Source organism: Aquarana catesbeiana, linkage group LG05 (assembly GCF_042186555.1).
Source record: "Aquarana catesbeiana isolate 2022-GZ linkage group LG05, ASM4218655v1, whole genome shotgun sequence".
Lineage (NCBI taxonomy): Eukaryota > Metazoa > Chordata > Amphibia > Anura > Ranidae > Aquarana > Aquarana catesbeiana.
Genome location: NC_133328.1, coordinates 302014526 through 302039701, shown reverse-complemented (window position 1 = coordinate 302039701; position 25176 = coordinate 302014526). Strand labels below are relative to the sequence as shown.

The window sequence follows — 25176 nt, the reverse complement described above, 5'->3', positions numbered from 1 at the left end:
TTAGAACCTAGACTAAACTTATTTACATTAAACACATTATAGCTGACATCAGACAGGTGAGTGGAGTTGATGACATTAGCATCTCCTCACAGTATGTGTCCCAACAGTATAATTCAGTCTTATCATTCTAATATGGCATATAACGGGTTCCAGAGTCTGTGTGTTTTGGGGGGACATGGAGCTGAATCCAAAGTAACACCAACCCCAGGGTCCCCAGGCATACAGCTCACAGAGAGCACCATTCCCCCAAATGCTAGGGCCCATAATCGGTGGGCAAGAGGCTTGCGTTCAGTCCCCTCCAATAGCCTCTGTCCCGGGTGAGTTTGTCACAATTAGCAAACAGACTGACCCGCTTCTCCCTTCTCTCATATCCAAAGACCAAGTAGGCTTTGTCATGGGTAGAAAAGCTAGAGATAACACCATTAAAGCAATAAACTTACACCACATAATGACTCAAACCAAACAGAAAGGTTTCTTCCTATCCCTAGATGTGGAGAAGGCATTCGACAGAGTGGCATGGGACTACATGGCGGCGGTCATGCCGGCTATAGGCATAGGGACCTTACTTTTCCGGTCTGATACTGTTCCTGTACGCAAACCCTTCAGCCAAAGTGAGGGTCAACAACACTCTGTCGAATGCCTTCCCCATATGTTATGGGACAAGACAGGGATGTCCTCTATCCCCTATCTTTTTTGTCCTTACACTTGAATCATTTCTCCGGAAGCTGAGACTCAACCCAGACATCCATGGCATACACACATCCAACAAGGAATATAAATATGTCGCCTTCGCGGATGACATACTATTGTTCCTGACGCAACCATTGATTACTTTGCCTGTTCTACTATCAGAATTCAAACATTTCCAAATCATCTCCAATCTCAAAATCAATTTTTCTAAATCCTTTGCACTTAACATCTCCTTACCCCAACACCTAGTAGACCAATGTAAAGAAAACTTTCCCTTTCACTGGAAGCATGACTCCATTACCTATCTAGGCATACAGCTCCCTTCCAAGCTCCCGGACCTATACGCAAAGAACTATATACCCCTCCTAAACAAGCTAATCTCTGACTTTAAACTCTGGAATAACCCATCTTTCTTGTGGTTTGGCAGGGCAGCGATCCTGAAGATGAATGCTCTACCGAGACTATTGTATATCCTCTAGACAATCGCTATCCTAATCCCTTCATCCTTCTTTAAAACATACAACATACAAAACATTCTAAAACCTAGAATTAATTTTAAACAACCCACCATGACAAAGCGCCTAGGATGCATAGGACTCCCAGACATCCTAAATTACTACACCACTACCCATCTCACCAGAATAGTGGATTGGAATATCCACTCACGCCACAAAGACTGGGTTGCTCTGGAAGCCTCCCTCACGACATTACCCCTGGTTTCACTACCATGGACGAATCCACACCACATACCATTGACACTCCGTACCCACCCATTAATAGGATCTACTCTGAACCGCTTCCACAAAATTTGTTCTCAAACTAACTTATCTTCTATCCCAGGCCCATTAACTTCAGTGAAACAAAACCCTGACTTCCCCCCGGGAATGCACAACTACTTCCTTGGTGACAATATCCCGTGAGATAACATCAGAGCCCACCAGATCTTTCATCAGGGGAAAATTCTCACTGACCCCCCAAATCTCTGCCCAAACAGGAAAACTGCCTATTTCCCCATGGACATACCTACTGCTGGCCCACTACCTGCAATCCCTAGACAAAGACTCCAAATGCTCGAGACCACTCACCCCTTTCGAAACACTCTGCAGTCAAGTAAATCCCCAACCATACCTGCTTTACGCCACAGACAACCTTCTTTTTGCAAATAAACAAGCTAACCAGAATTTAGCCTGCCGAAAATGGGAAAAGGATCTTTCCATCTCACCCTCGGCAATGCAATGGGAACAATCATTTCTGAACATACATAAAGGATTGAGATATGTCACCACACAAAAAAACAGTTACAAAATCGCATCTCGGTGGTATCGCACACCAACCCTTTTACATAAAATTAACCCCGCTGTACCTGCAATTTGCTGGAGATGCCATACATAAGAAAGTACCCTACTGCACATTTGGTGGTCTTGCACCTTAATACAAACTCTCTGGACAGAGGTACACCAAATCACATCTCAAGTCACCTCATACGACCTAGAATTCTCCCCAGCCCAATTCCTTCTCCACCTTTCTCCCTTATCACACAGGACATACCACAAATCATTAGCGATGCACATGATAAGCGCAGCAAAACAATGCATCCCCCTACACTGGAACTCGACACATACCCCCACAATCCGAGAATGGTTTGCTAGAGTCCAAAAAGGATCTGAAATGGAAGAATTCATTCATGATAACCCAACCAAATTCAATAGAAAATGGAGCTGCTGGTTGCACTTCCAAACGACGCCTGATTATCTTAATTTCTGCAATCCACTTAACTAAACTAGTCAAACATTTATACTTGGAGCCCTCTCCCACATGTACGGACCCCCACTTCCCTACCAAATTGGCTCTTTAACCTGTCATTCCACCTCCTTTTTTTTTTGAAAAGCACCACCAGCTGTGCCTTCAAGTCACACAAATAAAACTGAGGAGGGAAGTCAGAGATGGCCCCTCACTTACCCTTCCCTCCCCCCTCTCCCTCCCCATTCCACCTCCCTGAATATATCCCCTCACACATCTCTACTATCCTCCTCCCCTTCTCCTTTCAAGATACTCGGCCCAACTACACTCCGCCCATAAACATATGTCCACCTTGATATGCTCCTCTGCCACTTCAACCATACATACACCTAGCACATAACAAACACCTCCCAAGTACTATTCCTCCTCTTCCCTGAGCGGAAAGTTACCATGCCTGAAAAGGATACCTAATAAATCTATCCCTTTCTTTATAACACAAATAATTCTCAGTGACACCTGTTCCTCTGCTCAACACCATGCTGGGAATTAGGTGCCTGGGACATACTATCACAAACTGAAGCACAAAGTGGATCCAGAAACTTCATGCTTAGGAAATTCAACTGAAATTTCTAAGTCTTTCAATTGACGGTATGTTGGTGCCGCATGTATTCTCACTGTTTTACTGTTTATAGAGCTTTCTGTAAATGCTATTTTTTGCATCTAAATAAAAGTAATTGTTTGGGGAAAAAAAGGTAAATTCACTAAGATGCAGGAGTTATCCTAACTGAATTCTTTATTCTATTTTGTGATACATTTATCTGGAACAGATTTATTTTCTGCTACACTGAGTGAAGAACTTATGGATTTACTAAAACTGGAGGTGCAAAATCTGGTGCAGATGTGCATGGTAGCCAAACAGCTTCTAACTTAAGCTTGCTCAAATAAGCTTTGACAGAAAAAACCTGGAAGCAGATTGGTTTCTATTCAGAGCTGCACCAGATTTTGCACTCTCCAGTTTTGGTAAATCAACCCCTTACAGTCAACACCAGCCTGATGGTAGCAGTGTGTTAAGGGGGAAAAAAATGTGACTAGGAGAACTGGTGTATGTTTTCTTGTCTACTCTGAAAAATAACTGGAGCTTTGTTAGTGATGGTTGAAAAGGTCTGCAAACCTATTGATTTATACGGTAGAAATCCTGATCAGAAACATTTTGCATGTTGTAAACTGTTAGTTGCCATCACCCATTACCATTATTCATAGGTTGCACATTTTTAGGTTATACAGTTTTAAGATTTCTTAGGCATGTTATTCCACATGTATACAGTATATAGTAACATAGTATGTAACAAACTCAAGAGTCTCAGAAATTAAAAATTGGTTTCTTTTTTGCTTTTCTTGAATATTTCCATGTATTTGTCTGATGTGCAGAGAATCACACAATTCAAGAATCCAGACTGCTAAGATTCACAAATCTATGATGTCCAGAGACTGGACATGCCTGCATGACTATATAATATTTAGGTGAAACAAAAAAGAACCAGATTTGCCTCATTTGCAGGTTTGTATTTCATTTAAACTAGCTGAGCAGTTACTCAAAAAAAAAAAAAAAAGTACATTTAAACAAAGAGAAAGCAGTAAGTCAAATTAGGTTTAAATATTGCATTTTCCTTCAGTGTTGAATATTTATCTGATGTTTCATACATGAACAGTTGACTAGGGTTTAGCTGTCCTTTAAACAACCCTTTAAAAAGTAAAGCATAGTTTTCACTTTCAAACCATTTTATTAAGAAAGCAGGTGAGATTATTTGTCCAAGAGCAAAACTGGTTTGACACTTTCATAAATTCTTGCAACTCTCTCACTGACATATTAATACATGATGAAGGTATACTGAAAATACGGAACATGAAAGCATAATCTAGTTCTACCAAGGTTACAGTCCTCTGCATCAGCATTATTTAAATTCCTCTTATATTCAGAGTATTCCTCTGTATCCCCCATTTTCCTCTCAACTCAACTAAATATCAAGGCATGAAAGCACCTTTGAATTGCAAGTCTAATGCACAGAATGTACACTTCTTTCTAAAATTAATCAAGCGTTATCTCTAGGGTAAAGAGCAAATGTTCGCATTTAATATTTACTTGAAATGCAAATAAAGAATTTAATACAGCTCTAAAGCCCAAAGGTTTTTGCTGGATGATAAAAAATATCTCAAATACATCTGTCAAAATGGTGGTTGTTTTGACTATATCATCCTAGATTGTAAGCTCTAACGAGCAGGGCTCTGATTCCCCCTGTATTGAATTGTATTGTATTGTATTGTACTGTCTGCCCTAATGTTGTAATGTTGGCGCTATATAAATCCTGTATAATAATAATAATAATAATATGTATTCAAATATATGAGGATGGCATTATCTTGTTAAATAGGGTTTCTGCTTTAGCCAACCATTCCCTGTGTAACCATTGTCTATTTCAGTGTTTCTCAACTCCAGTCCTCAAGGCGCCCCAACAGGTCATGTTTTCAGGCTCACCATTATTTTGCACAGGTGATTTGATCAGTTTCACTGCCTTAGTAATTACCACAGTTGTTTCATCTGAGGGAAATCCTGAAAACACGACCTGTTGTTGTGCCTTGAGGACTGGAGTTGAGAAACACTGGTCTATTTAATTGCCCTATACCACAATATATAGGTGTGAATTTCTTTGCCTGGACCTACAGTGTTCTATGATATTAGTAAAATACAGGGATACACTTTAATCCCTTAGGATATCTTCTTCTCTACAAATTCAAGCTGGTCTCCAGGTAGATTTAAAAGGTCACTAGTCAATTCAGTTATGCATTCATTAAAAAATTAATCAAATTAATGCTTAATTGATTGAGCACCTATATATCCCCTATGGACAAGAGCAATTTTTAGATTGTAGGCCATGGGCCTATTTATTCAGCAATGGTTTTTCATTTTACATATAATTCAAAGGCAGGGAGAGCGGAGAAAACATTGTTTTTTCCAGTTTGACAAGTGGTAGTTTTAAAACAACTAGTATTACTTTAGATAAAAAAAAAAACATGATTTTTGTACTAAAATCTGTTTCTTGGAGTTATTTAAGGGAAACATGAGACAGTTGGTTTATAATGCTGCCTACAGGAGGAATTAGACTCTGGCAAACAAAACATCAATTGGCCAGCCAGGTATAAAAAGCCATTATCCAGCCAGGTATAACCCCTCCCACTAAGATTAAGTTTTAAGAAAAAGCAGTAACAGGAATAGATCACAAACAGAGAAGGATGTCCATTAATAGACTCCAAGAAACAGATGTTACCTTTTGTGACTCTTGAGATCAAAGAAATGAAGAGAAAACTACTTCATGCTAAAAAGGTGGAAAGAGACACTGTAAAGTGTGCATGCACACAGAGCACTTATTTCCTCACAGCATTAAACCTTCTGGCATCAAAAAGGAAAAACAATATCAGAATTTTTTTTTTTTAGTTTGTCATGCTCTGATAAGACCAAGTCCAAAAGACTTGCCATAGTCATAGGCCTGGAGAATGCTCCACAGCAAACAAAAACAGTACTAGGGTACTAGATGTGCCAAAGCAGAAGTCAGTGATCAAATGTACATTCCAGGAAGTTTTTCACCCTTTATGGCACGTGTCAAACCGCCAGGCCATTTCATGCGGCCCTCACACCCAGGTTTTTTTTTCAGCCAGGAACCTCTGGCTCGCCTTCTGCTCCCTGCTCACCACTGTCACTTGTAAACACAGAAGCCTTCTGTGTTTACAAGGACAGCTTTCCTCTTGGCGGCTCTCACTGCCTGCCCTGTACTCATGGTAGGGACAGGGGAGATGCAGGTGCACTGTGTGATGGGGCATCTAATGGTAAGCTGAAATGTGATCCTGCACAGACGCTGACCAATAATCTCCGTGCAAGTGACAAAGAGAAGCAGGCCATTTCATGCGGCCCTCACACCCAGGTTTTTTTTTTCAACCAGGAACCTCTGGCTCGCCTTCTGCTCCCTGCTCACCACTGTCACTTGTAAACACAGAAGCCTTCTGTGTTTACAAGGACAGCTTTCCTCTTGGCGGCTCTCACTGCCTGCCCTGTACTCATGGTAGGGACAGGGGAGATGCAGGTGCACTGTGTGATGGGGCATCTAATGGTAAGCTGAACTGTGATCCTGCACAGACGCTGACCAATGATCTCTGTGCAAGTGACAAAGAGAAGCAGAACCTTATACACTACTGGGAACTACTAGAGCCGAGCTAGGTAGGTGAGGTGCAAGGAAGTTTTTTTTTTTTTGGGGGGGGGGATGAGGTCTGTGGAGGGAGATGTGTGCAGAGGTGGGGGATGGGGGAAAGTGGTGCAGAGAACAGAGACGAGGAAGGGTGGAAATGGGATGTGGACAGGCTGCGGAGGAAAGCTGAAGCTTGCACTCAGTATGTAGCACACTCTTCAACCCTGCACTTTGTATACAGCACACCCCTGAACTCTGTACATGGCACATCCCTAAACCCTGCATTCTGTACATAATGCACCCCTGAACTCTGCAACCTGTACATAGCACATCCCTGAGCTTTGTACTCTGTGCATAGGGCATCCCTGAAGCTGCACTCGATGTGTAGCACACCCCTGAACGCTGCACTATGTATATAGTGCATCCCTGAACTCCCTGCATAACATACTCACGGTATTTACTGCCCATTTAAGATACTTCCATTGTTAGTGCATTTGCCCACATCCACCGTTCCACGCGGTTAAGCGGGAGACATGGCTGAGTTCCTGCACCTATTTGTTGCTAACATTTATTTTCGTATCCTTGTAAAAAAATAATAATTATTGTTTATTATTATACAGGATTTATATAGCGCCGACAGTTTACGCAGCACTTTACAACATTAGGGCAGACAGTACAATTACGACACAATTCAATACAGGAGGAATCAGAGGGCCCTGCTCATTAGAGCTTACAATAAGGGAGGGAGGGTCAAGTTATACAAAAGGGTAGTAGCTGTGGGGGATGAGCTAATGGAGAAAATAGTGCAGTCATTAGATGGAGGTAGGATAGGCTTCTCTGAAGAGGAAAGTTTTCAGGGATCGCCTAAAAGTGGATACATTTGGAGACAGTCTGACAGATTGGGGTAGGGAATTCCAGAGGATGGGCGAGGCTCGGGAGAAATCCTGGAGGCAGATATGGGAGGAGGTGATGAGGGAGCTAGAGAGCAGGAGGTCTTGGGAGGAACGGAGAGGGCGATTAGGTTGGTATTTTGAGACTAGGCTAGTGATGTAGCTGGGGGCAGAGTTGTGGATGGCTTTGTAACTTATTGTTAGTATTTTGAATTTAATTTGTTGGGCATGCGGCAGCCAATGGAGGGATTGGCAGAGAGAGGGGTAGCAGACACTGAGAGGTTTGTAAGGTGGGTGAGTCTGGCAACAGCATTCATGATGGACTGAAGGGGGGATAGTTTATTTAAAGGTAAGCCAATGAGGAAGGAGTTGCAGTAGTTGAGGCGAGAGATAACCAGGGAATGAATCAGGAGCTTTGTGGTTTCATTGGTTAGAAAGGGACATAGTTTAGAGGTGTTGCAGAGGTTGAGGCGGCAAGCTTTGGAAAGTTATTGGATATGGGGCCAAAAGGAGAGTTCAAAATCCAGGATAACACCTAGCACCCTGACATGTGGGGACGGGGGGATGGTTGTGCCATTGCTCTTGACAGACAAGTCAGAGGAAGAGGCACGTGGGGGAGGAAATATTATAAGCTCGGTTTTGGACAAGTTGAGTTTGAGGAAGTGGTGTGACATCCATACAGATATGACAGTTAGTAAGTTAGTGATGAGTGAGGAGACTGATGGAGTGAGTTGAGGGGTGGAGAGATAGATTTATGTGTCGTCAGCGTAGAAATGATATTGAAAGCCGTGAGAGGCTGACCCTGTTTCTGTGGAGTGTTGAGAAAGAAATCCAGATTGAAGGGAATCAAGAAGGTTGTTTTTAATGAGGTGGTCACTCAGTTGGTTGTAAACCAGGCATTCAAGGAGTTTAGAGGAAAAGAGTAGCAAGGAGATAGGGTGTAGGTTGTTAAGATTGGTAGGGTCCAAGGACGGCTTTTTAAGTATGGGGGTGACCAATGCATGTTTTAGAGCATTGGGGAAGATGCCAGAGGTGAGGGAGAGATTGAAGATGTGGGTTAGAGAGTGTAGGATGGAGTCAGAGGGCGACCGTAGCATTTGAGAGGGAATAGGGTCATTTATTTATTTATAACATTTATTTTCGTATCCTTGTAAAAAAATAACTATTTAACCGCCTGCCGACCGCTGGCCGTCAATTGACGGCCAGGCGGCGCAGCTCTCGTTGCGGGCGGACGTCATATGACGTCCTCGCTTTCTTAGGCCACCAGGGGGCGCGCGCGCGCTGCCGCCAGCGATCGCGCGCGCCGTGTCACTAAGCACCCGGTGCGCGTGCCCGGCGGCCGCGATGTCCGCCAGGCACCCGCGATTACCGGTAACACAGCAGGACCGTGGATCTGTGTATGTAAACACACAGATCCACGGTCCTGTCAGAGGAGAGGAGACCGATGGTGTGTTCCCAGTACAGGGGAACACCGATCGGTCTCCTCTCCTAGTGAGTCCCCGCCCCCTACAATTAGAATCACTCCCCTAGCAACACAGTTAACCCCTCCATCACCACCCAGTGTTAACCCCTTCACTGCCTGTCACATTTATACAGTAATCAATGCATTTTTATAGCACGGATCGCTGTATAAATGTGAATGGTCCCAAATATGTGTCAAAAGTGTCCGATGTGTCCGCCGCAATATCGCAGTCACAATAAAAATCGCAGATCGCCGCCATTACTAGTAAAAAAATAAAAAAAAATAAAAATGTTATAAAACTATCCCCTATTTTGTAGACACTATAACTTTTGTGCAAACCAATCTATATACGCTTATTGCGATTTATTTTTTACTAAAAATATGTACAAGAATACATATCGGCCTAAACTGAGAAAAAATTTGTTTTAAAGAAAAAAAAATTGAATATTTATTATCGCAAAAGGTAAAAATTATTGTGTTTTTTTTAAAACTTGTCACTCTTCTTTTGTTTATAGCGCAAAAAATAAAAACCGCAGAGGTGATCAAATACCACTAAAAGAAAGCTCTATTTGTGGGGAAAAAATGATAACAATTTCATTTGGGTCGAGTGTTGTATGACCGCGAAATTGTCATTCAAATTGCGACAGCGCTGAAAGCTGAAAAATGGCTTGGGCAGGAAGGGGGCGAAAATGCACAGTATTGAGGTGGTTAACCACTTCAATACCAGGCACCTTCCTGCCCAGGACAATTTTGAGATTTCAGTGCTGTCGCACTTTGAATGACAATTGCGCGGTCATACAACACTGTACCCAAACTAAATTTTTATCCTTTTCTTCTCACAAATAGAGCTTTAATTTGGTGGTATTTGATCACCTCTGCGGTTTTTATTTTTTGCTAAACTAAAGAAGACCGGCATTTTTGAAAAAAAAAAAAAAGTTTTTCTTTGTTTCTGTTATAAAATTTTGTTTTCTCCTTCACTGATGGGCACTGATGTGGCAGCACTGATGAGTTGGCACTGATAAGGTGGCACTGATGGGCACTGATGAGGAGGCACTGATATATAGAATTGATGGGCATTGTTAGGCGGCACTGATATGCAGCACTGATGGGCACCGATAGGTGGCACTGATATGCAGCACTGATGGGCACTGACAGGCGGCACTGATGGGCACTGACAGGCAGCATTGATGGGCACTGACAGGCGGCACTGATGGGCACTGACAGGCGGCACTGACGGGCAATGACCAGCGGCACTGATTGGCACTGACAGGTGGCATTGATGGACACTAATAGATGGCACTGATGGGCAGTACTGATTGGGCAGGTACTGACAGGTATTAATGCTGGACATGGATTGGCACTGTGGTGGGATCTGATTGGCACTGTGATGAGCTCTGATTGGCACTGTGGTGGGCACTGGCAGACCTTATTATTGGGGCACTGCTGGGCACTGATTGGCAGCTGATTGGCACATCTGATGGGGCTGTGCTGATAATCAATGTGCTGATTATCAGCACAGAGCCCCCCTCTGACAGGGAGAGACACTGATCGGCTCTTCCTGTCAGCGTGAACAGAGGAATGCCGTTTACCGGCACTTCCTGGTTCTCACGATGATTGGTCACAGCTGATCACGTGGTAAGAAGCCTCTGTCAGAGGCTTCTTATCATGATCGGAGATGCGGCGTGTCAGACTGACACACCGCACTCGCATACACCGTGCTGTGCGTCCCCGCAGGCGCACACCGGCAGGTTATCCTGCTGGACGTCATATGACGCCCAGTTAGGATAACAGAAACACTTCCCGGCCGTCATTCTGTTATAGGCCGGGCAGGAAGTGGTTAATTACCAGAAAAGTTATTGTGGCTTTAAATGGGACAAATTACAATTAATTTCTATCAATGTTGGATAGAGTAAGGGAGGGTAATATCCCAATTTCCCTTTACTTTCTGTCCCATAGACATCTATACATGCCTATGGCACCACCCATAAATCCCTAACCCAGGATCTGGAGCGATTTCTCATGGTGCTTAGCTTGTCTGCACCAATCATGAACAAGGATAAAACCTGATGCATTTGGACTACTCTTCTTCAGGGATAAGAGAGTGTGACATATAATGCAAGTTTGTATACAAGAACCAACCAGCCAATGTTAAAACCATCTGGGATATATAGGTGCCTCTCCACCCTCAAAACACCATGGATTAGATGGACATGAACCCAAGAAAAGCATGGACACACAGTGGGACTACTGGAATTTTAGCATAAGATATCATGCATAATCTTTCCTATGTATACATGGATGCGGCTCCAATCAGTCTCCCAGCTTGCTAAGTAAAAGCTTTTCAGGTTCCATTGTTTCTACACAGTACCAACAAAAATTAAATGTGCACTAAAGGAGCAATACATTTGTAAGAACTGTTTTGTATTCTCTTGATTACTTTAGGGACATATCTAAAATCCGAAATTTAATTTTTCTATATGAGCAATCATACCAGCTACAGGAACACAGAGAAGGAAGTGGATGCCACTAGAAGGTCAATATAAAACATCTGTTTTGCTAACTCGTGCAATTTCATCATACAGTAAAACACTCAAGTGTCCTCATAGCAAGATACAAAACTGTTCCATTTCCAGTCTGCATTAATGAATATCTTAAAGGAGTAAGACTCATTAGCTGCTAAATTATTACATTGCACAGTGAACTGCTATCGGTCAAGAATCTTTCTTTCTCCCTTTACATAAAATCTGTCATCACAACAAGACATATATAGAAACCTGCAATTATCGTGTATTCTGCTGAAGGGCCAGCATGCTCATTAAACAGCTGAAGGCTCAGCACAGGCATACAACTCTATACAAGCCCTACTTCTCTCCAAGGCCATCTGACAAATAGATTTTGTCGGTCTTATTAAAAGTTGTTGACTTCATGCACAAAAGTGAAGAGGTTTTTGTAGAAAAAAAAGACTGAATACAGCACACATGCTAATCACATCAATAAAAGGAGTCAGAAAAAGTTAGCAGAGCCATTTCATTTTTTTCCAATGTAACAAAAGCATTATTAATCATTAAAGACCTGAGAGACCTTGAGAGTTGGCCTGCTATTAGCCATTGCTGTGCATGCCACTGGTCCTGATTTCATTTTGTTAGCAAGGACTAAACGTACTTAATTTTAGCACTAAGCCTCACCCGTCGCCTTTTAAATGTCCAATTTAAGTGCCTCAGTAACCAGTAAGGGCAATCTCAGGCACAGGAATGGAAGGGGTGAAGGGCTTTGCCCTGACATTGGAAATGTTAAGTCCTTAGAAAAAGTGAAACAATTTTCAGTGTGATTGTCTAGGTAATTAAGGTAATAGCTAGCACATTTTGGTGCCTGCCTTCAGTAAAGGATTTTACTAATAAAAGTTTTAAATGGCTGAAGGATTTGCAAGATAGATAGGGTACAGTGTTTTGGTACTTTTGAGAAAACATAATGTTCCTGCTAACTGTTTTATATCCAAAAATATTGATGTTATCAAAACTGAAATTTGCTGACAGATTTTACAGTTAAAAAAATAATAGGAAGTAAATAAACACACCCACAGGTAAACACAGTGGTAAAAGCAAGAAGTATTGTACAGGAATGTGCAGTAGACATCTTGATGCAAAGCAGTTGCATTGTAAAGGTGTGTTGTGATGTCATTCACAATGGATTACGCCAAAGTACACCAATATATGTATTATGTTACGGTGGCAGGGTAGCATGAATGGCACAGGTTATTATACACGTACACTAAGTACATTAAGCCTACCAGAAACCTTGAAGTGCCATTTAATAAGATAGCAGTATGTATTGGCAATGCTGGAACACAAATGCAATTCTACGCCAAAACTGGATTAGGTTGGATTGCGCTCTTAGGGAAACCAGGAGCCTATGTATAAGTTGCTAAATATGAGAGAACCTAGGATTACCTCTGCTAACAAAGGATAAGTGGGGTCATAAAAAACTGCCAATTGTACAGAAAATTATGTGGAAGTGGAGGTTACTGGCAAATATACAGAGCAGTGACAACAAAGAACAAGTTATAATATCACCAGGGCACCTACCCTGTTTCCCCAAAAATAAGACCTAGCGTGATTGTCAGTGATGGCTGCAATATAAGCCCTACCCCCCAAATAAGCCCTACCCTGTTTCCCCGAAAATAAGCCCTACCCTGAAAATAAGACCTACAAGCACTTTAACTACAGCTTATTTGGGGGGGTAGGGCTTATATTGCAGCCATCACCGACAATCACGCTAGGTCTTATTTTCGGGGAAACAGGGTAAGTATCATAATACTAATGCAATGAATTTTGATTTTCTTGCCATTATATAAAACTTATTTTTATTATGAGGTCACTGAAGACTTCAAAAAACATTTTCCTATTCCAGTTGAGCTTTATTATGTAAATTCTGTAGCACTCAGAACTTGAAGTCTGTACAGGTCACCAGAATAAAGTTTTAAAAAACCTAAGGGGAGTAGCAATGTTTAGGTTCCATAATACATTTTTTTAAATTCACAGGACAGGGAAAAATGCAAATCAAATGTTTTCAGCACATGCAAAGTATAATTATAATATAGAACGGTGTGGCCACAATGATCTATGGTATAAAACTGAAAAATATGTATATAAACAGTTATGTTTTTGATAGCTTAATTCAATATGAAGCTTTATTTACATGCTCCAGAGAACATGGAAACAGGTCTCAAGTTTTAAAATTCATGATAGCAAATATTTACCTTGACAGAGTAATCTGAAAGCTCTGATATCCAGCTATGTAGGAAGCCAGCCTAGTCAAGCTCTGTTTCCCTGAGCCTCCAACACCAACCAGCAAAGCATTTCCTTGTGGAGTCCGGATAATGCGGGAGATTTTTACCAAGTGGATCATTGCATCCTAAACAGTGGAACAAAAACTAATTAAATGGATGGTATAAATTGAATTTATGAGTGTGCTGTGTAAAGTATAACACTGGGATGGTGTTCTATTATTTTTTGTAATCATTGCAAATTAGGCATTTCACAACTCATGTCTCCCCCAGATTTTATTTGACAACTACAGGTAAGCAAAGATAATGTAAAGGAAAAGTAAAGTGGATCTCCAAGTTAACACCTAAATACATGACTGAAATTCATATAGGTTTACAGTTCTGGTTGCCCAAGGATTTGGACTTTTGACCAATCAATCTTATGATAAACACACCTCTGCTAGTCATTAAAATCACCTTGATATTTTGTGGTTTAGCATGATTGGTTCTTGAATCAGCTTTCATCTTATAGCATCTGATGCTATTTGCTGAACCAGGAAAATAAATAGCTTAATTGGGAACTATATGTGTTCTCTAGCTGTACAGTGTGGAAAATGTGTGTACATATGGATAATAGGCATCTTCATGTTTTTTGTCTCTAGTGGGTGGATTCCCCTCACAGTTGTGGTCACTATTGTCACTGGGGAAACAAGTAGGGGTAATCCTAAAACAGGAGTAGAGGGGATATCTACCAATGAGGACACCTGCTCCAGTTACAACTATCAAAAATGATTATTCTCCTCATTTGTCTAAGATTTCTGTTTACTTCCTGTCATATATCTGGAACAGAATGAGAAGAAAAATATCCTTAATGGGGCACACAGGGTAGTAAAATAAACAGAGCATCTATGCTTTCTACACTATACCCTAAGCAATTTTTAAAATTCAAACTCCAGACAGAAATTAAAATATAAGAGAAAGAATTGTTTTTTGAGTTGTGACCCTTATGGTCTCCCAGTTGATTATGTTATCAGGCAGCGATGGCAAGCTGTGAATACTCTGAAAAATTATGGTTTCCTGGATCAATATTCTGCAGACTGTTTTTAAAAAAATATATATAGAGTGTGCTTAACCTTCAAATACGGCATGACAGCTGCTGCTGCACAGAAGATAAAATAGCATTCTGATTTACACACCATTTTCTTTCTGTGTTACCAGAACAAAACTAAGCAATGCAGTTTTAAGGAACTGGTTACATACATCTGACTTCCCTGTGTCTGCTATGCTCAGTGTCATGCATTATTTAAAAGCTGCTGCAAGCAGTGTTTTTGTAAAGCATAAGAAAGTCAATCTCAGCTATTTAAAGGATAGAGATTTACTCAGATTTGGCTGCCTCTAAGCCAGGAAAAGGACTTTTGAGAATGCATGCTACGATACAAGAATGTTTATTTTATACTGTTCTATACTGATATGTATTAAATAAATAGCAGCATTTATAACAATAAATGAGACTGAATATATGTTGATGTACACTGTAATGGTGCAAACAAAAAAAAACTGAGCAGTAGATGCATGTGTGATTGGAGTGGTCATTATCCTGAAATTTCACATATGGAACAGTGATATCTGATGGCTGATTATGAGATACTAAAGTTCCCAACAAATCAGCCTAATATTGCAGCTCTAAATAAACAAGAAAAACAGAGAAATCCTGCTGCTTAAGGCTCAGTTCACACTGGTGCGATGTGGGAACCCTGGGATACCACTGCGGGTTCCCGTGTCGCACTTGACTCGCACGACAGTTCACACTGCCATATGCGAACTGTGGGGAGTGTCAATACATTGTTAATGACACCCTTATTTCAGCTTGCATATCGCACTGCCAACTGACAGTTCAGACATGAATCGGATCACATAGGTGTGAACATCCAAGCGATCCGATTCTGGTGCGGACCAACTAAAGGGCCCTTTGCGAGTTTAGTCCGAATGTGATGCGATTTCAGCCATACTATCTGTAGTGCGAATCACATGCAATCTTGCACCACGCAGTAGTGTGATTGTATGAACGTATGTAGGTAGAGGGTGTTTCTTTTAAAGTGGAAGCAAACCCTTTGTTTAAAGTTGTACCAACAGGTAGGCCTATAGTAAGGCTTACCTGTAGGTATAGTAAATATCTCCTAAACTTGCATGGTTTAGGAGATAGTCACACTGCATGCAGCCATTGACATCAACGGCGCATGCACTCTGAAGGAACGGTATACCTGTGCCGTCCCTTCAGAGCTCCGTGCCGCGGTCCATGAGTGATGTCATCGAGGTGCGGCCAATTGGACGGTCAGAGGACACGAACCCGGGAGGAAGACCGGGTGACGATGGAAGCGCCTGTCAGCGGTGACAGCGCGGTGCTGGAGGGCTTCATTCTAAGGTAAGTATTTCATAATGTGCTAGTATGCAATGCATACTAGCACATTATACCTTTACCTTGCAAGGTTAAAACAAAAAACAAAGGTGCGGTTTACTACTGCTTTAATACTTTGGATCCACAATACAGTTTCCTTTCATGCATATAATTATATTAACGTAGTATTTATTTTTCTGCCTTTTAACTCAATTCTAAAACATACTTTGTGACTGTACTCCTTATTGTTATATAGCAAAATACAAAATAATTAAATTTTTGATGTGGAGTCCAGAAAGAAGTAAAGCTAGTGGAGTGATCTGTGAATAAAACAAGCCTTTTTTGGGCAGAAATATATTGCCCCTAAATTTGCTTTTACGTGGTTACATTCATTACATCCAGCTTTTAAAGCGTAACTCCACTTTTGTTGAAAAAAAAAATCCCCCCTGGGAGATCTATGTACAGTGCCTTGCAAAAGTATTCACCCCCACCATTTTTCGTGTTATGTTGCCTCACAACCTGGAATTAACATGGATTGTTTGAGGATTTGCATCATTTAATTTAAAGAACATGCCCATAACTTTGAAGATTTTTTTTTTTATTGTGAAGCAAACAACAAATAGGACAAAATAACAGAAAAAGTCTATGTGCATAACTATTCACCCCCCTAAAGTCAATACTTTGTAGAGCCACCTTTTGCGGCTATCACAGCTCCAAGTCGCTTTGGATAAGTCTCTATGAGCTTGCCACATCTTACCACTGGGATTTTTGCCCATTCCTCCCAGCAAAAATGCTCCAGCTCCTTCAAATTGGATGGTTTGCGCTTGTGAATAGCAATCTTTAAGTCTGACCACAGATTTTCTATTGGATTGAGGTCTGGGCTTTGACTAGGCCATTCCAACACATTTACATGTTTCCCCTTAAACCACTCAAGTGTTGCTTTAGCAGTGTGTTTGGGGTCATTGTCCAGCTGGAAGGTGAACCTCCGTCCTAGCCTCAAATCACACACAGAGTGGTACAGGTTTTGCTATTATACCTTTACCTTGCAGGGTTAAAAAAACAAAACAAAAAACAAAGGTGCGGTTTACTACTGCTTTAATACTTTGGATCCACAATACAGTTTCCTTTCATGCATATAATTATATTAATGTAGTATTTATGTACAGATATTCCAGTCTCTGCTGTGGAACTCTGCAGCTCCTCCAGGGTTACCTTAGGTGTCTGTGCTGCCTCTCTGATTAATGCCCTCTGTGAATTTTGGTGTGCGGCCATCTCTTGGCAGGTTTGCTGTTGTGCTACCTTCTTTCCATTTGGTTAAAATAGATTTGCTGGTGCTCTTAGGAATCATCAAAGATTTGGATATTTTTTTATAACCTAACCCTGACGTGTACTTCTCAACAATATTGTCCCTTACTTGTTTGGAGAGTTCCTTGGTCTTCATGGCAGTGGTTGGTTAGTGGTGCCTCTTGCTTAGGTGTTGCGGCCTCTGGGGCCTTTCAAAAAGGTGTGTATATGTAATAACAGATCATGTGACACTTAGATTGCACAGAGGTGGACATCATTTCACTAATTATGTGACTTCTGAAGGTAATTGGTTGCACCAGAGCTTTTTATGGGCTTCATAACAAAGAGGGTGAATACATACACACATGCCAATTATCAGTTTTTTATTTCTGAAAAACTGAAAATTTATTATCAAATACTGACTGTAATTTTGGGGTTAACCCCGCCTCCTCTCCAATGCTGTAGGACCCCACTCCCATAAAGTTAAACTCACCGCTGGAGACTGCGTTCCGTAACTAGCCAACTCTTTGACCAATGGGTGGGAACTCCGTCTGCCATAGTGTCCATCAGGAAAGGAAAATTGCGTCAAGTATTTGATAATACATTTTCAGTTTTTCTGACAGATTCCATGGCAGCCTCCATGTGGGAAATAACTAGCCAGTCCACACGGGTGGATATGCTGAGCAAAAGAAATTTAATTTACCCCATCAACTGACGGGACTTTTAAACCAAAGCTCACAGAAGATAGAGACGCAGGTTCCATGCAATAATGTGACATAAAGGTATTAATGGAGGCCCAAGAGGCTGCTTTACAGATGACGTCTGGAACCACATGCCGGGCTGCTGCCCACGAAGCCACCATACCCCTGGTGGAATGTGCTGTCACCGCCTCTGGCAGGGCCAAGTCTTTAGCTCTATAAGCTTGCTGGATGGACTGGATGATCCAGGCCACAATTGTTCTGGACGAAGTCCGCTTCCCACTGTTACTGCCAGAGTGCAAGATGAACAGGTAGTAGCAGCTTCTAAAGGAGGAAGTAACTTGCAGGTATTTCTTCAGTATTTCGCCCACATCCAGAGGATGAACTTCAGAGGACCCTGGAGTCCTAAATGTAGGTAGGACAATTTCCTGGTTCTCATGAAACACTGAAGTAATGTTCAAGTTTGAGCCGAGCATAGGGATGAGGACCACTCAGTCCGGGAAGAAAGTCAGGAAGGGTTCTTCATGACCCAAGGACCCAATCTCAGAAACCCTTTTGGCTGAAGTGATAGCAACTAGGAAGGCAGCCTTTACAGAAAGGTCTTTGACAGAAAGCGGAGCGGAACCTGAGGTACTGAGGTCAGCCAGTGAATCAAGAACAAGGGGAGATCACATTTATGTAATCTCGGTCTTCTTTGGGGCCAGAGTCTTGTCGCCCCGCGGAAAAATTGCCTGATTAGGGGTGAGCCACCCATGATGTTCCAGAGAAGGCTGATAGGGCTGAGACTTGGACTCTGAGAGAACTAATGGATAAAGACAGATCTAGGCCGGACTAAAGGAAGCTGAGGATATCCTGAATTCCTGGATCCTTGAATGATCTGCTCTTAAAGGATGAGAACCCAACAAACTTGGCCCATATTCTCCCATAGACTTTATTCATGCTCGTTTTCCTTGAGCTTATGAGGGTGGAAATCACTCTTGAAGCGCACCCGATAGATTCCAACCTCTCTCTCTCTCAAGAACCAGACCAGCAGTCTCAGCAATGCCGAACAATGGTGCAGGGCTGCCCCTGAGAGAGAAGGTCCGGCCTGGGAGGGAGAGGCACCGGGTCCCGGAAGCTAAGCTGGGTCATGAAGGGAAACCATGGACTGTTCGGCCAGTAAGGTGCAATCACCACCACCTCGACCGCTTCCACCTGGAGTCTCCGTAAAATTCTGAGGATGATCGGGAGTGGGGGAAAGGCATACACCCTGTTGAAGCTCCACTGATCTGTCAAGGCATCCACCCCGAAGGCCTGACTGCAACGGCCCCTTGTGGAGTACTTCTTGATCTTGAAGTTATAGGGGGATGCAAATAGGTCCACTTTGGGATTAACTCCCAAGGACAGGATCCATTCGAAGAGACCACTCGTTGTTGTCTAACCGTGTGCGAGACAGCAATTCTGCTTGGACATTCTGCACTCCGGGTATGAAGACCACTGAAATATTGGCAAGGTTTTTCTGAGCCCAGGACATGATGGGCTCAACTTCCTGGATCAGTGTGGAGCTCTGAGTACCCCCTTGCCTCTTCACAGGAGACTGCTATGGTGTTGTCCATTCTCAGTAAGACAGACTCCTCTTTCGGGAGATGAGAAAATGATTGAAGGGAACACCAGGCTGCCTGTAGTTCCAGGACGTTTGAGCCCAGGTTATGAAGACGGGTATCCCACTTGTTTTGTGCAAGTTCTGACCTGCAGAGGGCTCCCTAACCGGTCTCGCTGGCATCGGTTGTGACCGTGACCCATGAGACGGGGCAATGGAGTGGCAAGTGAGCAGATTTCTGTGCTGGAGCCACCAAAAGAGGCTGTCCCTCATCACCGAGGTTATGTAAATGGACTGACTGTCATCCCTGGAGTTCCACTGACAGAGGAACCCTGTCTGAAAAGGTGTAACCTCCATAGGGACCATTTGACCATTGGGGTCGTAGAGACCATCGTGCCGATAATTTTTAGGCACTGTGAAGCCTTTAGGCGTGAGGAACTCAGAGCCCGTGAGATTCTCCCTCGGATGACTAGGATCTTTTGCACTGGGAGAGAGATGGTGCACTCCACCGCGTCGAGCTGGGCCCCTAGGTATACAGGCACTGAACTGGTTCCAGATGGCTTTTCTCTAAATTTTGGAGCCAACCAAACTCGAGCAGTGTGGTTATGACCTGCTCTCTGTGGATCAATAGCTGCTCCTTGTCTTGGGACAGTAGCAGAAGGTCATCGAGTGGTACAAGCGTATCCCTTTTGTTCTGATGAGGGCTACTATGGCCAAAAGAACCTTTGAAAAGACTTGGGGTGAGGTTGTCAACCCAAAAGGGAGGCAGGTAAACTGTAGATGATCTTGCCCGACTCTAAACCGGAGGTATTTGTGGAATTCCTCTGCCACAGGCACATGAAAACAGATATCTTTTTAGTTGATTGAGATTAGCCAATTGCCTGGCTGCACGGCTTGTTGGATGGTAGACAAAGTTTCCATTTTGAATCTTTCGTATTTTATGAACTTGTTTAGATAAGTTAAGTCTATCACAGGGTGTCATGAACCATTTTTCTTCTGCACGAGGAAGAGAGGGGAGTATACCCCCTGTAACTCTTCTCCTTTCGGGACAGGCATCGCAGCCCCTTGCACTATCAATGAGTCCACGTAGGATAGTAACACCTGCTTCTTTTCTTCTGACTGTGGTAGCAGGGTGGAAATAAATCTGGGGGGCAGAGTACAGGTGAAGGACCAGGTTTGGTCTATTGAGACCGCCTTGATGGTCCAGTAATCCAAGATTGAAGCCACCCAGACGTGCTGGAAAAGAAGCAGACGCGCCCCCATCTGACCCGCCTGGGAGGGCCCAAATAAAAAAAGGACTGAGCCGGCTCTCGTCCACTGGACACCTTGCTTTTAGCATACTTTTGGAAGGATGTCTGACCTCTGCTCCAATTCCTTCTGAAATCTCGGCCGGGCATGTAAGAGCGTGCTTCCCTTGAACGCTCGGTACTGCGTCTTCTGTGCTGAGGTGTCTTCTGAGCAAGCAGACGCCTATCCCGGGGCATGAAAAATGATTTCCCACCCGTGGCTTGGGCTATGGCGCTATCCAGCCTGTTACCAAACAACGAGGGCCCCTCAATTGGGATCCTGCACCAGGCTTGCTTAGATGCTGGATCAGCGAGCCAAGGGTGCAACCAAAGGGCCCACTTAGCCGTGACCGAGGATAGTATAGGCCGGGCCAATAGGCATATCAGGTCAATAGGAGCCTCCCCCAGGAAGGCCACTGCCAGCTTCAATTCCTCGATTGCCGAGCTCCTGGCTAGATCTTCTGAAACACCTTTGAGCATGGAGTCTACATTTTCTGTCCAAGCCTCCATAGCCTTGGACATGGTAGCAAGCATCAAGGCAGGTTTGCAAGCCATCCTGGCTAGCCCGTAAATTCTCTTGAGGTCTTGGTCTATTCTCCTCTCGAGCCCGTCTTTGAAGGATACAGTATCCTCTAAAGGAAGAGTGATGCGTTTGGCAAGTCTCATCAGAGCTGCATCTATGAGGGGAGCATTTAAGGGGTATAATCTGGAGGTTTTGTTTGACAAAATGTCTTGTCTATCTTATTCCACTCCTCGTCAAAGATATGCTTTAATTTGGAAAGGAGCAGGAAGTTGGAACGTTCCTTCCCTAAATGTTTAAAGAACTTCCTTTGTTTAGCCGGAGGAGTGGAAGGATCTTCCCACTTAAGGGCCTCTTTGACCACCTTATTTAGTGGGGAAACAAAGGTGAAGTTGAAGCCACCGACAAAATCATCTCCCTCCAATTCGCTATCTGAAGAGCCGGGGGAGGCATTGTAAGGCTGGGAAGGGCCCGGATCCTCCTGGGCCTCGTCAGCCAGGGAGCCAGATAGAGTGGTGGACTGTCTCCACGAGTGGGTTGTACCCCACTCGTTTAGGGATTGCTGCACCACTTGCTTAACATGAGACTCCATTTGTTGGTTTTCCATCTCTTTTTCCCCAACCGCCTGGGCATAACATGGATCACACAGTAATTTGCCCTCCGGGACTCATGTCCCACATCCCCAGCAGGCTCTGCGATAAGAGCGGCTGTCATGGTGGTGGGTGTGGTGTCTGGAGGAGGAATGGGAACGTCTGCTTTGCTTGGAGGAGGAATGGGAACATCTCCTCTGCTGTTGGATCCTAGACGGAGAGTCACGTCTGGACCGAGATGGTGAGTGATGATGTTGTGGCCTGGCAAGGTCTCTCTCATCTCGGACTACTGTTGCTGGTGGGGGATCTATTGTTGCTGAGGTGGGTCTTATGTTGTTGGGGGGTCAGTTGTCACTGGGAGGGATCTACTGTTGAGGGAGCAGTCTATTATAGCTGGCTGCTAGAGGGTCTATTGTTGCTGGGTGGTATTTTGTTGTAGGTGGTCCATTGTTGCAGGGGGGATCTATTGTTGCTGGTGGGTCTATTGTTGTTGGCTGTGGGGGGTCTATTTTACTGCTTTTCTTGTTATCAAAAACAAATTCCATACAAATTACTTAGTACCACAAATGTTACTTGGTTCTGTATTCTCTAAAAGGTGCAGTGCTGGGAGGTGGGTAGGGGGTGGAACCAAGAACTGGTGCTCAGAGGTAGGTAGGGGCAAAGAATGGGTAACTCCCAAAAGGGGGAGTTCCTGCACCTATTCTCTGAGAAAAAAAAGCCCTGTTTCTAAGTAATTTTCTAGCAAAAAATACTGATTTCAACTTGCAAACAACAAATGTCAGAAATAGGCCTGATCTTTAGGTGGTTAAGGTTCTGTAACTTTTTGATGATATCTATGCGGAGAACTAAAGTATTCTCTCAAAAGTGGGACTACCAAAAGAGCTTAAGTAGAGAACCAAAGCACTAAAGCAGCAGAAGTGAGAATTATGTGACTTTTCAACAAACAAATGAAAGAACAAAGCTGCAATGATTTTTTGTTGTAGGTTAGATGATCCTTCCTTCTTAGCACATAAATATGAAAAAGAATTCCACAAACAAGTACTGTAGCTTAGTAGAACTAACAATTAAAAAAAGTGTTCATGTCATGGTAGGGACTGATGCTTCAGCAAAAAATATTAAAGAGTTACATAAGGAGAGAATATTGTGGTAAACAGAGGCCTCTGAAATTAAAAAAAAAAAAAAATATATATATATATATATATATATATATATATATATATATATATACACATGCCTCTCATCAATCTCAATAAAGGCATGAGCTTCCATCTTGTGTCCCCAGTACTATGACCGTACTGTCACTGACAGCTCCCTTGTCACTCAGTGATTAGTAGAAACTTTTAAGATGGGCTCCTCATCATGTTATCATTGTGGCAGCCAACCACTGTGTTCACATGATCAATGACGCCCATTTAACACCTCCCACAATACAAACCCTTAAAGGGTTAGGCAGAAGCCAGCGGTAGGGGTTAAAAAACATTTGTGAGTTATATTAAACATGACGTATTACACAATATAATTTATTTACCTTGAAAAACACCAGATCCATTCTTGCTCCCCTAACTGCTTCATTGTATTGTTGCATGAACATGTCTAGCCTGTTTGATAGTTGTTCAAATGAAGGGACAGGCTCATAGATTTTAGGCGCTTCCAAATCTGCATCATCTGGTTCATCACCAGTAGCTTCTGGTGCATCTCGTAAGAAGTCTACAAAGTAGGACTCTTTTGGTACACTCTGCAACAGCTCTTGTCCATGATCTTCTGAAGCAATCTAAAGGTAAAAAAAAAAGTTTAGAGAAAAAATATCTGGTTTATTGAAAGGTCTGGTTTATTGAAAGCCCTATCTCCTAAATATAAGTAGCTTTAAAATGTGTCAAAAATAAAAGTAAACATTTTTAAAACCTCAGCCCCAGCTTTCCACACTCCAGGAAAGTGCAGGTGAAGTCACCATGCTTCACTGCTGTCATGTGGAAAAGCTAGGCTCTCAAAATCCAACAAAAGTATACCCTAGCCCACTACAAATGCCATCTATCGCCCATCTTGTTCCTGACTATTTTTTTTAAGCTATTTATATTTGGGAGATAGTGGGCAATCATTTTCATAGAATGTGCAAATGAAGATGAATGAAAATGGATACAACCATGCATTTTTGTTAAATGCCACATAATTATGAACTTGACTTTTTTTTTTAAACAGGAACTTGACAAATGTTTACATATAAAATCACAAATACTGCTCTGAAAGAATGTTCTAAAACTTGTTCCTCAGAGCAACTACTACCACATGATGCTTATGGCAATATTATATGAATAGTATAAATTTACACATCATTACCTTATGCAGTGTATTCTCGAACCAGTCCTTATCTTTCTGGTCAACAAACCTATCTGCAATCACACGTGTGCATTCATGTTGGAAAAGTGCCACAAGAATGTCAGTGCTGCGACAGACCTCTGATGTAACTGTCAAGATCCCCTGCCAAATACGGCTCAAGTCCCGCAAGTTAAAGATATAATGGAATTTCGCTGGGGTCGGTAACATCTGCAGAATGGAATTAAATACAATTCTAAAAAAACATATTATCCATACATAGCAAAAATATGGCAAGAAGACATTATTCTACCAGGGTGAGAGTATTTTGAATTTTCTTCCAAAGACTGCATATGTATATTAGTTTATAATATTTTATATTTTGCCTAGTGGGTAAGCTGACTGTACATGTGGGTGGTGATCCAGTAGTAAACATAATGATGTAAAGGGAAAAGGTAAGGAAAGGTAAAAAATTCTTCCAATGATAAAGTCACGATTAAGGATTACAGTACTCGTATGTAGTTCTGCTTGATTCTAATCATGGGAAAAAAGCAAGAATTAGTTGTAAAAGAGTGTGAAAGGTTTGTTTACAGCTTCTCAGAACACTGCTGACAGCAAACCGTTCCACAGCAAAGGCAATTAAAACAAGTAAATAAATAGTTTTAATATAAAAAGGCTAGTCATGTCTTAAGCTGTACTATATTTAAGGGTTGACTGCTGTTAAGACCAGTCAAT

General features: G+C 42.5%; 1 protein-coding gene across 1 annotated transcript in view; it reads right to left on the bottom strand.

Annotated features, from left to right (window-relative positions):
• The window catches only part of LOC141144794 (dynein axonemal heavy chain 5-like), a 454887-nt gene that overhangs the window by 191438 nt on the left and 238273 nt on the right, over nt 1–25176 (bottom strand). The window contains exons 54-56 of the mRNA XM_073630823.1: nt 24466–24672; nt 23660–23902; nt 13774–13928 (exon numbers count right to left, since the gene is read on the bottom strand). Of these exons, the coding sequence (XP_073486924.1) occupies nt 13774–13928; nt 23660–23902; nt 24466–24672 (605 nt within the window). The remainder of the gene's footprint in view (nt 1–13773; nt 13929–23659; nt 23903–24465; nt 24673–25176) is intronic.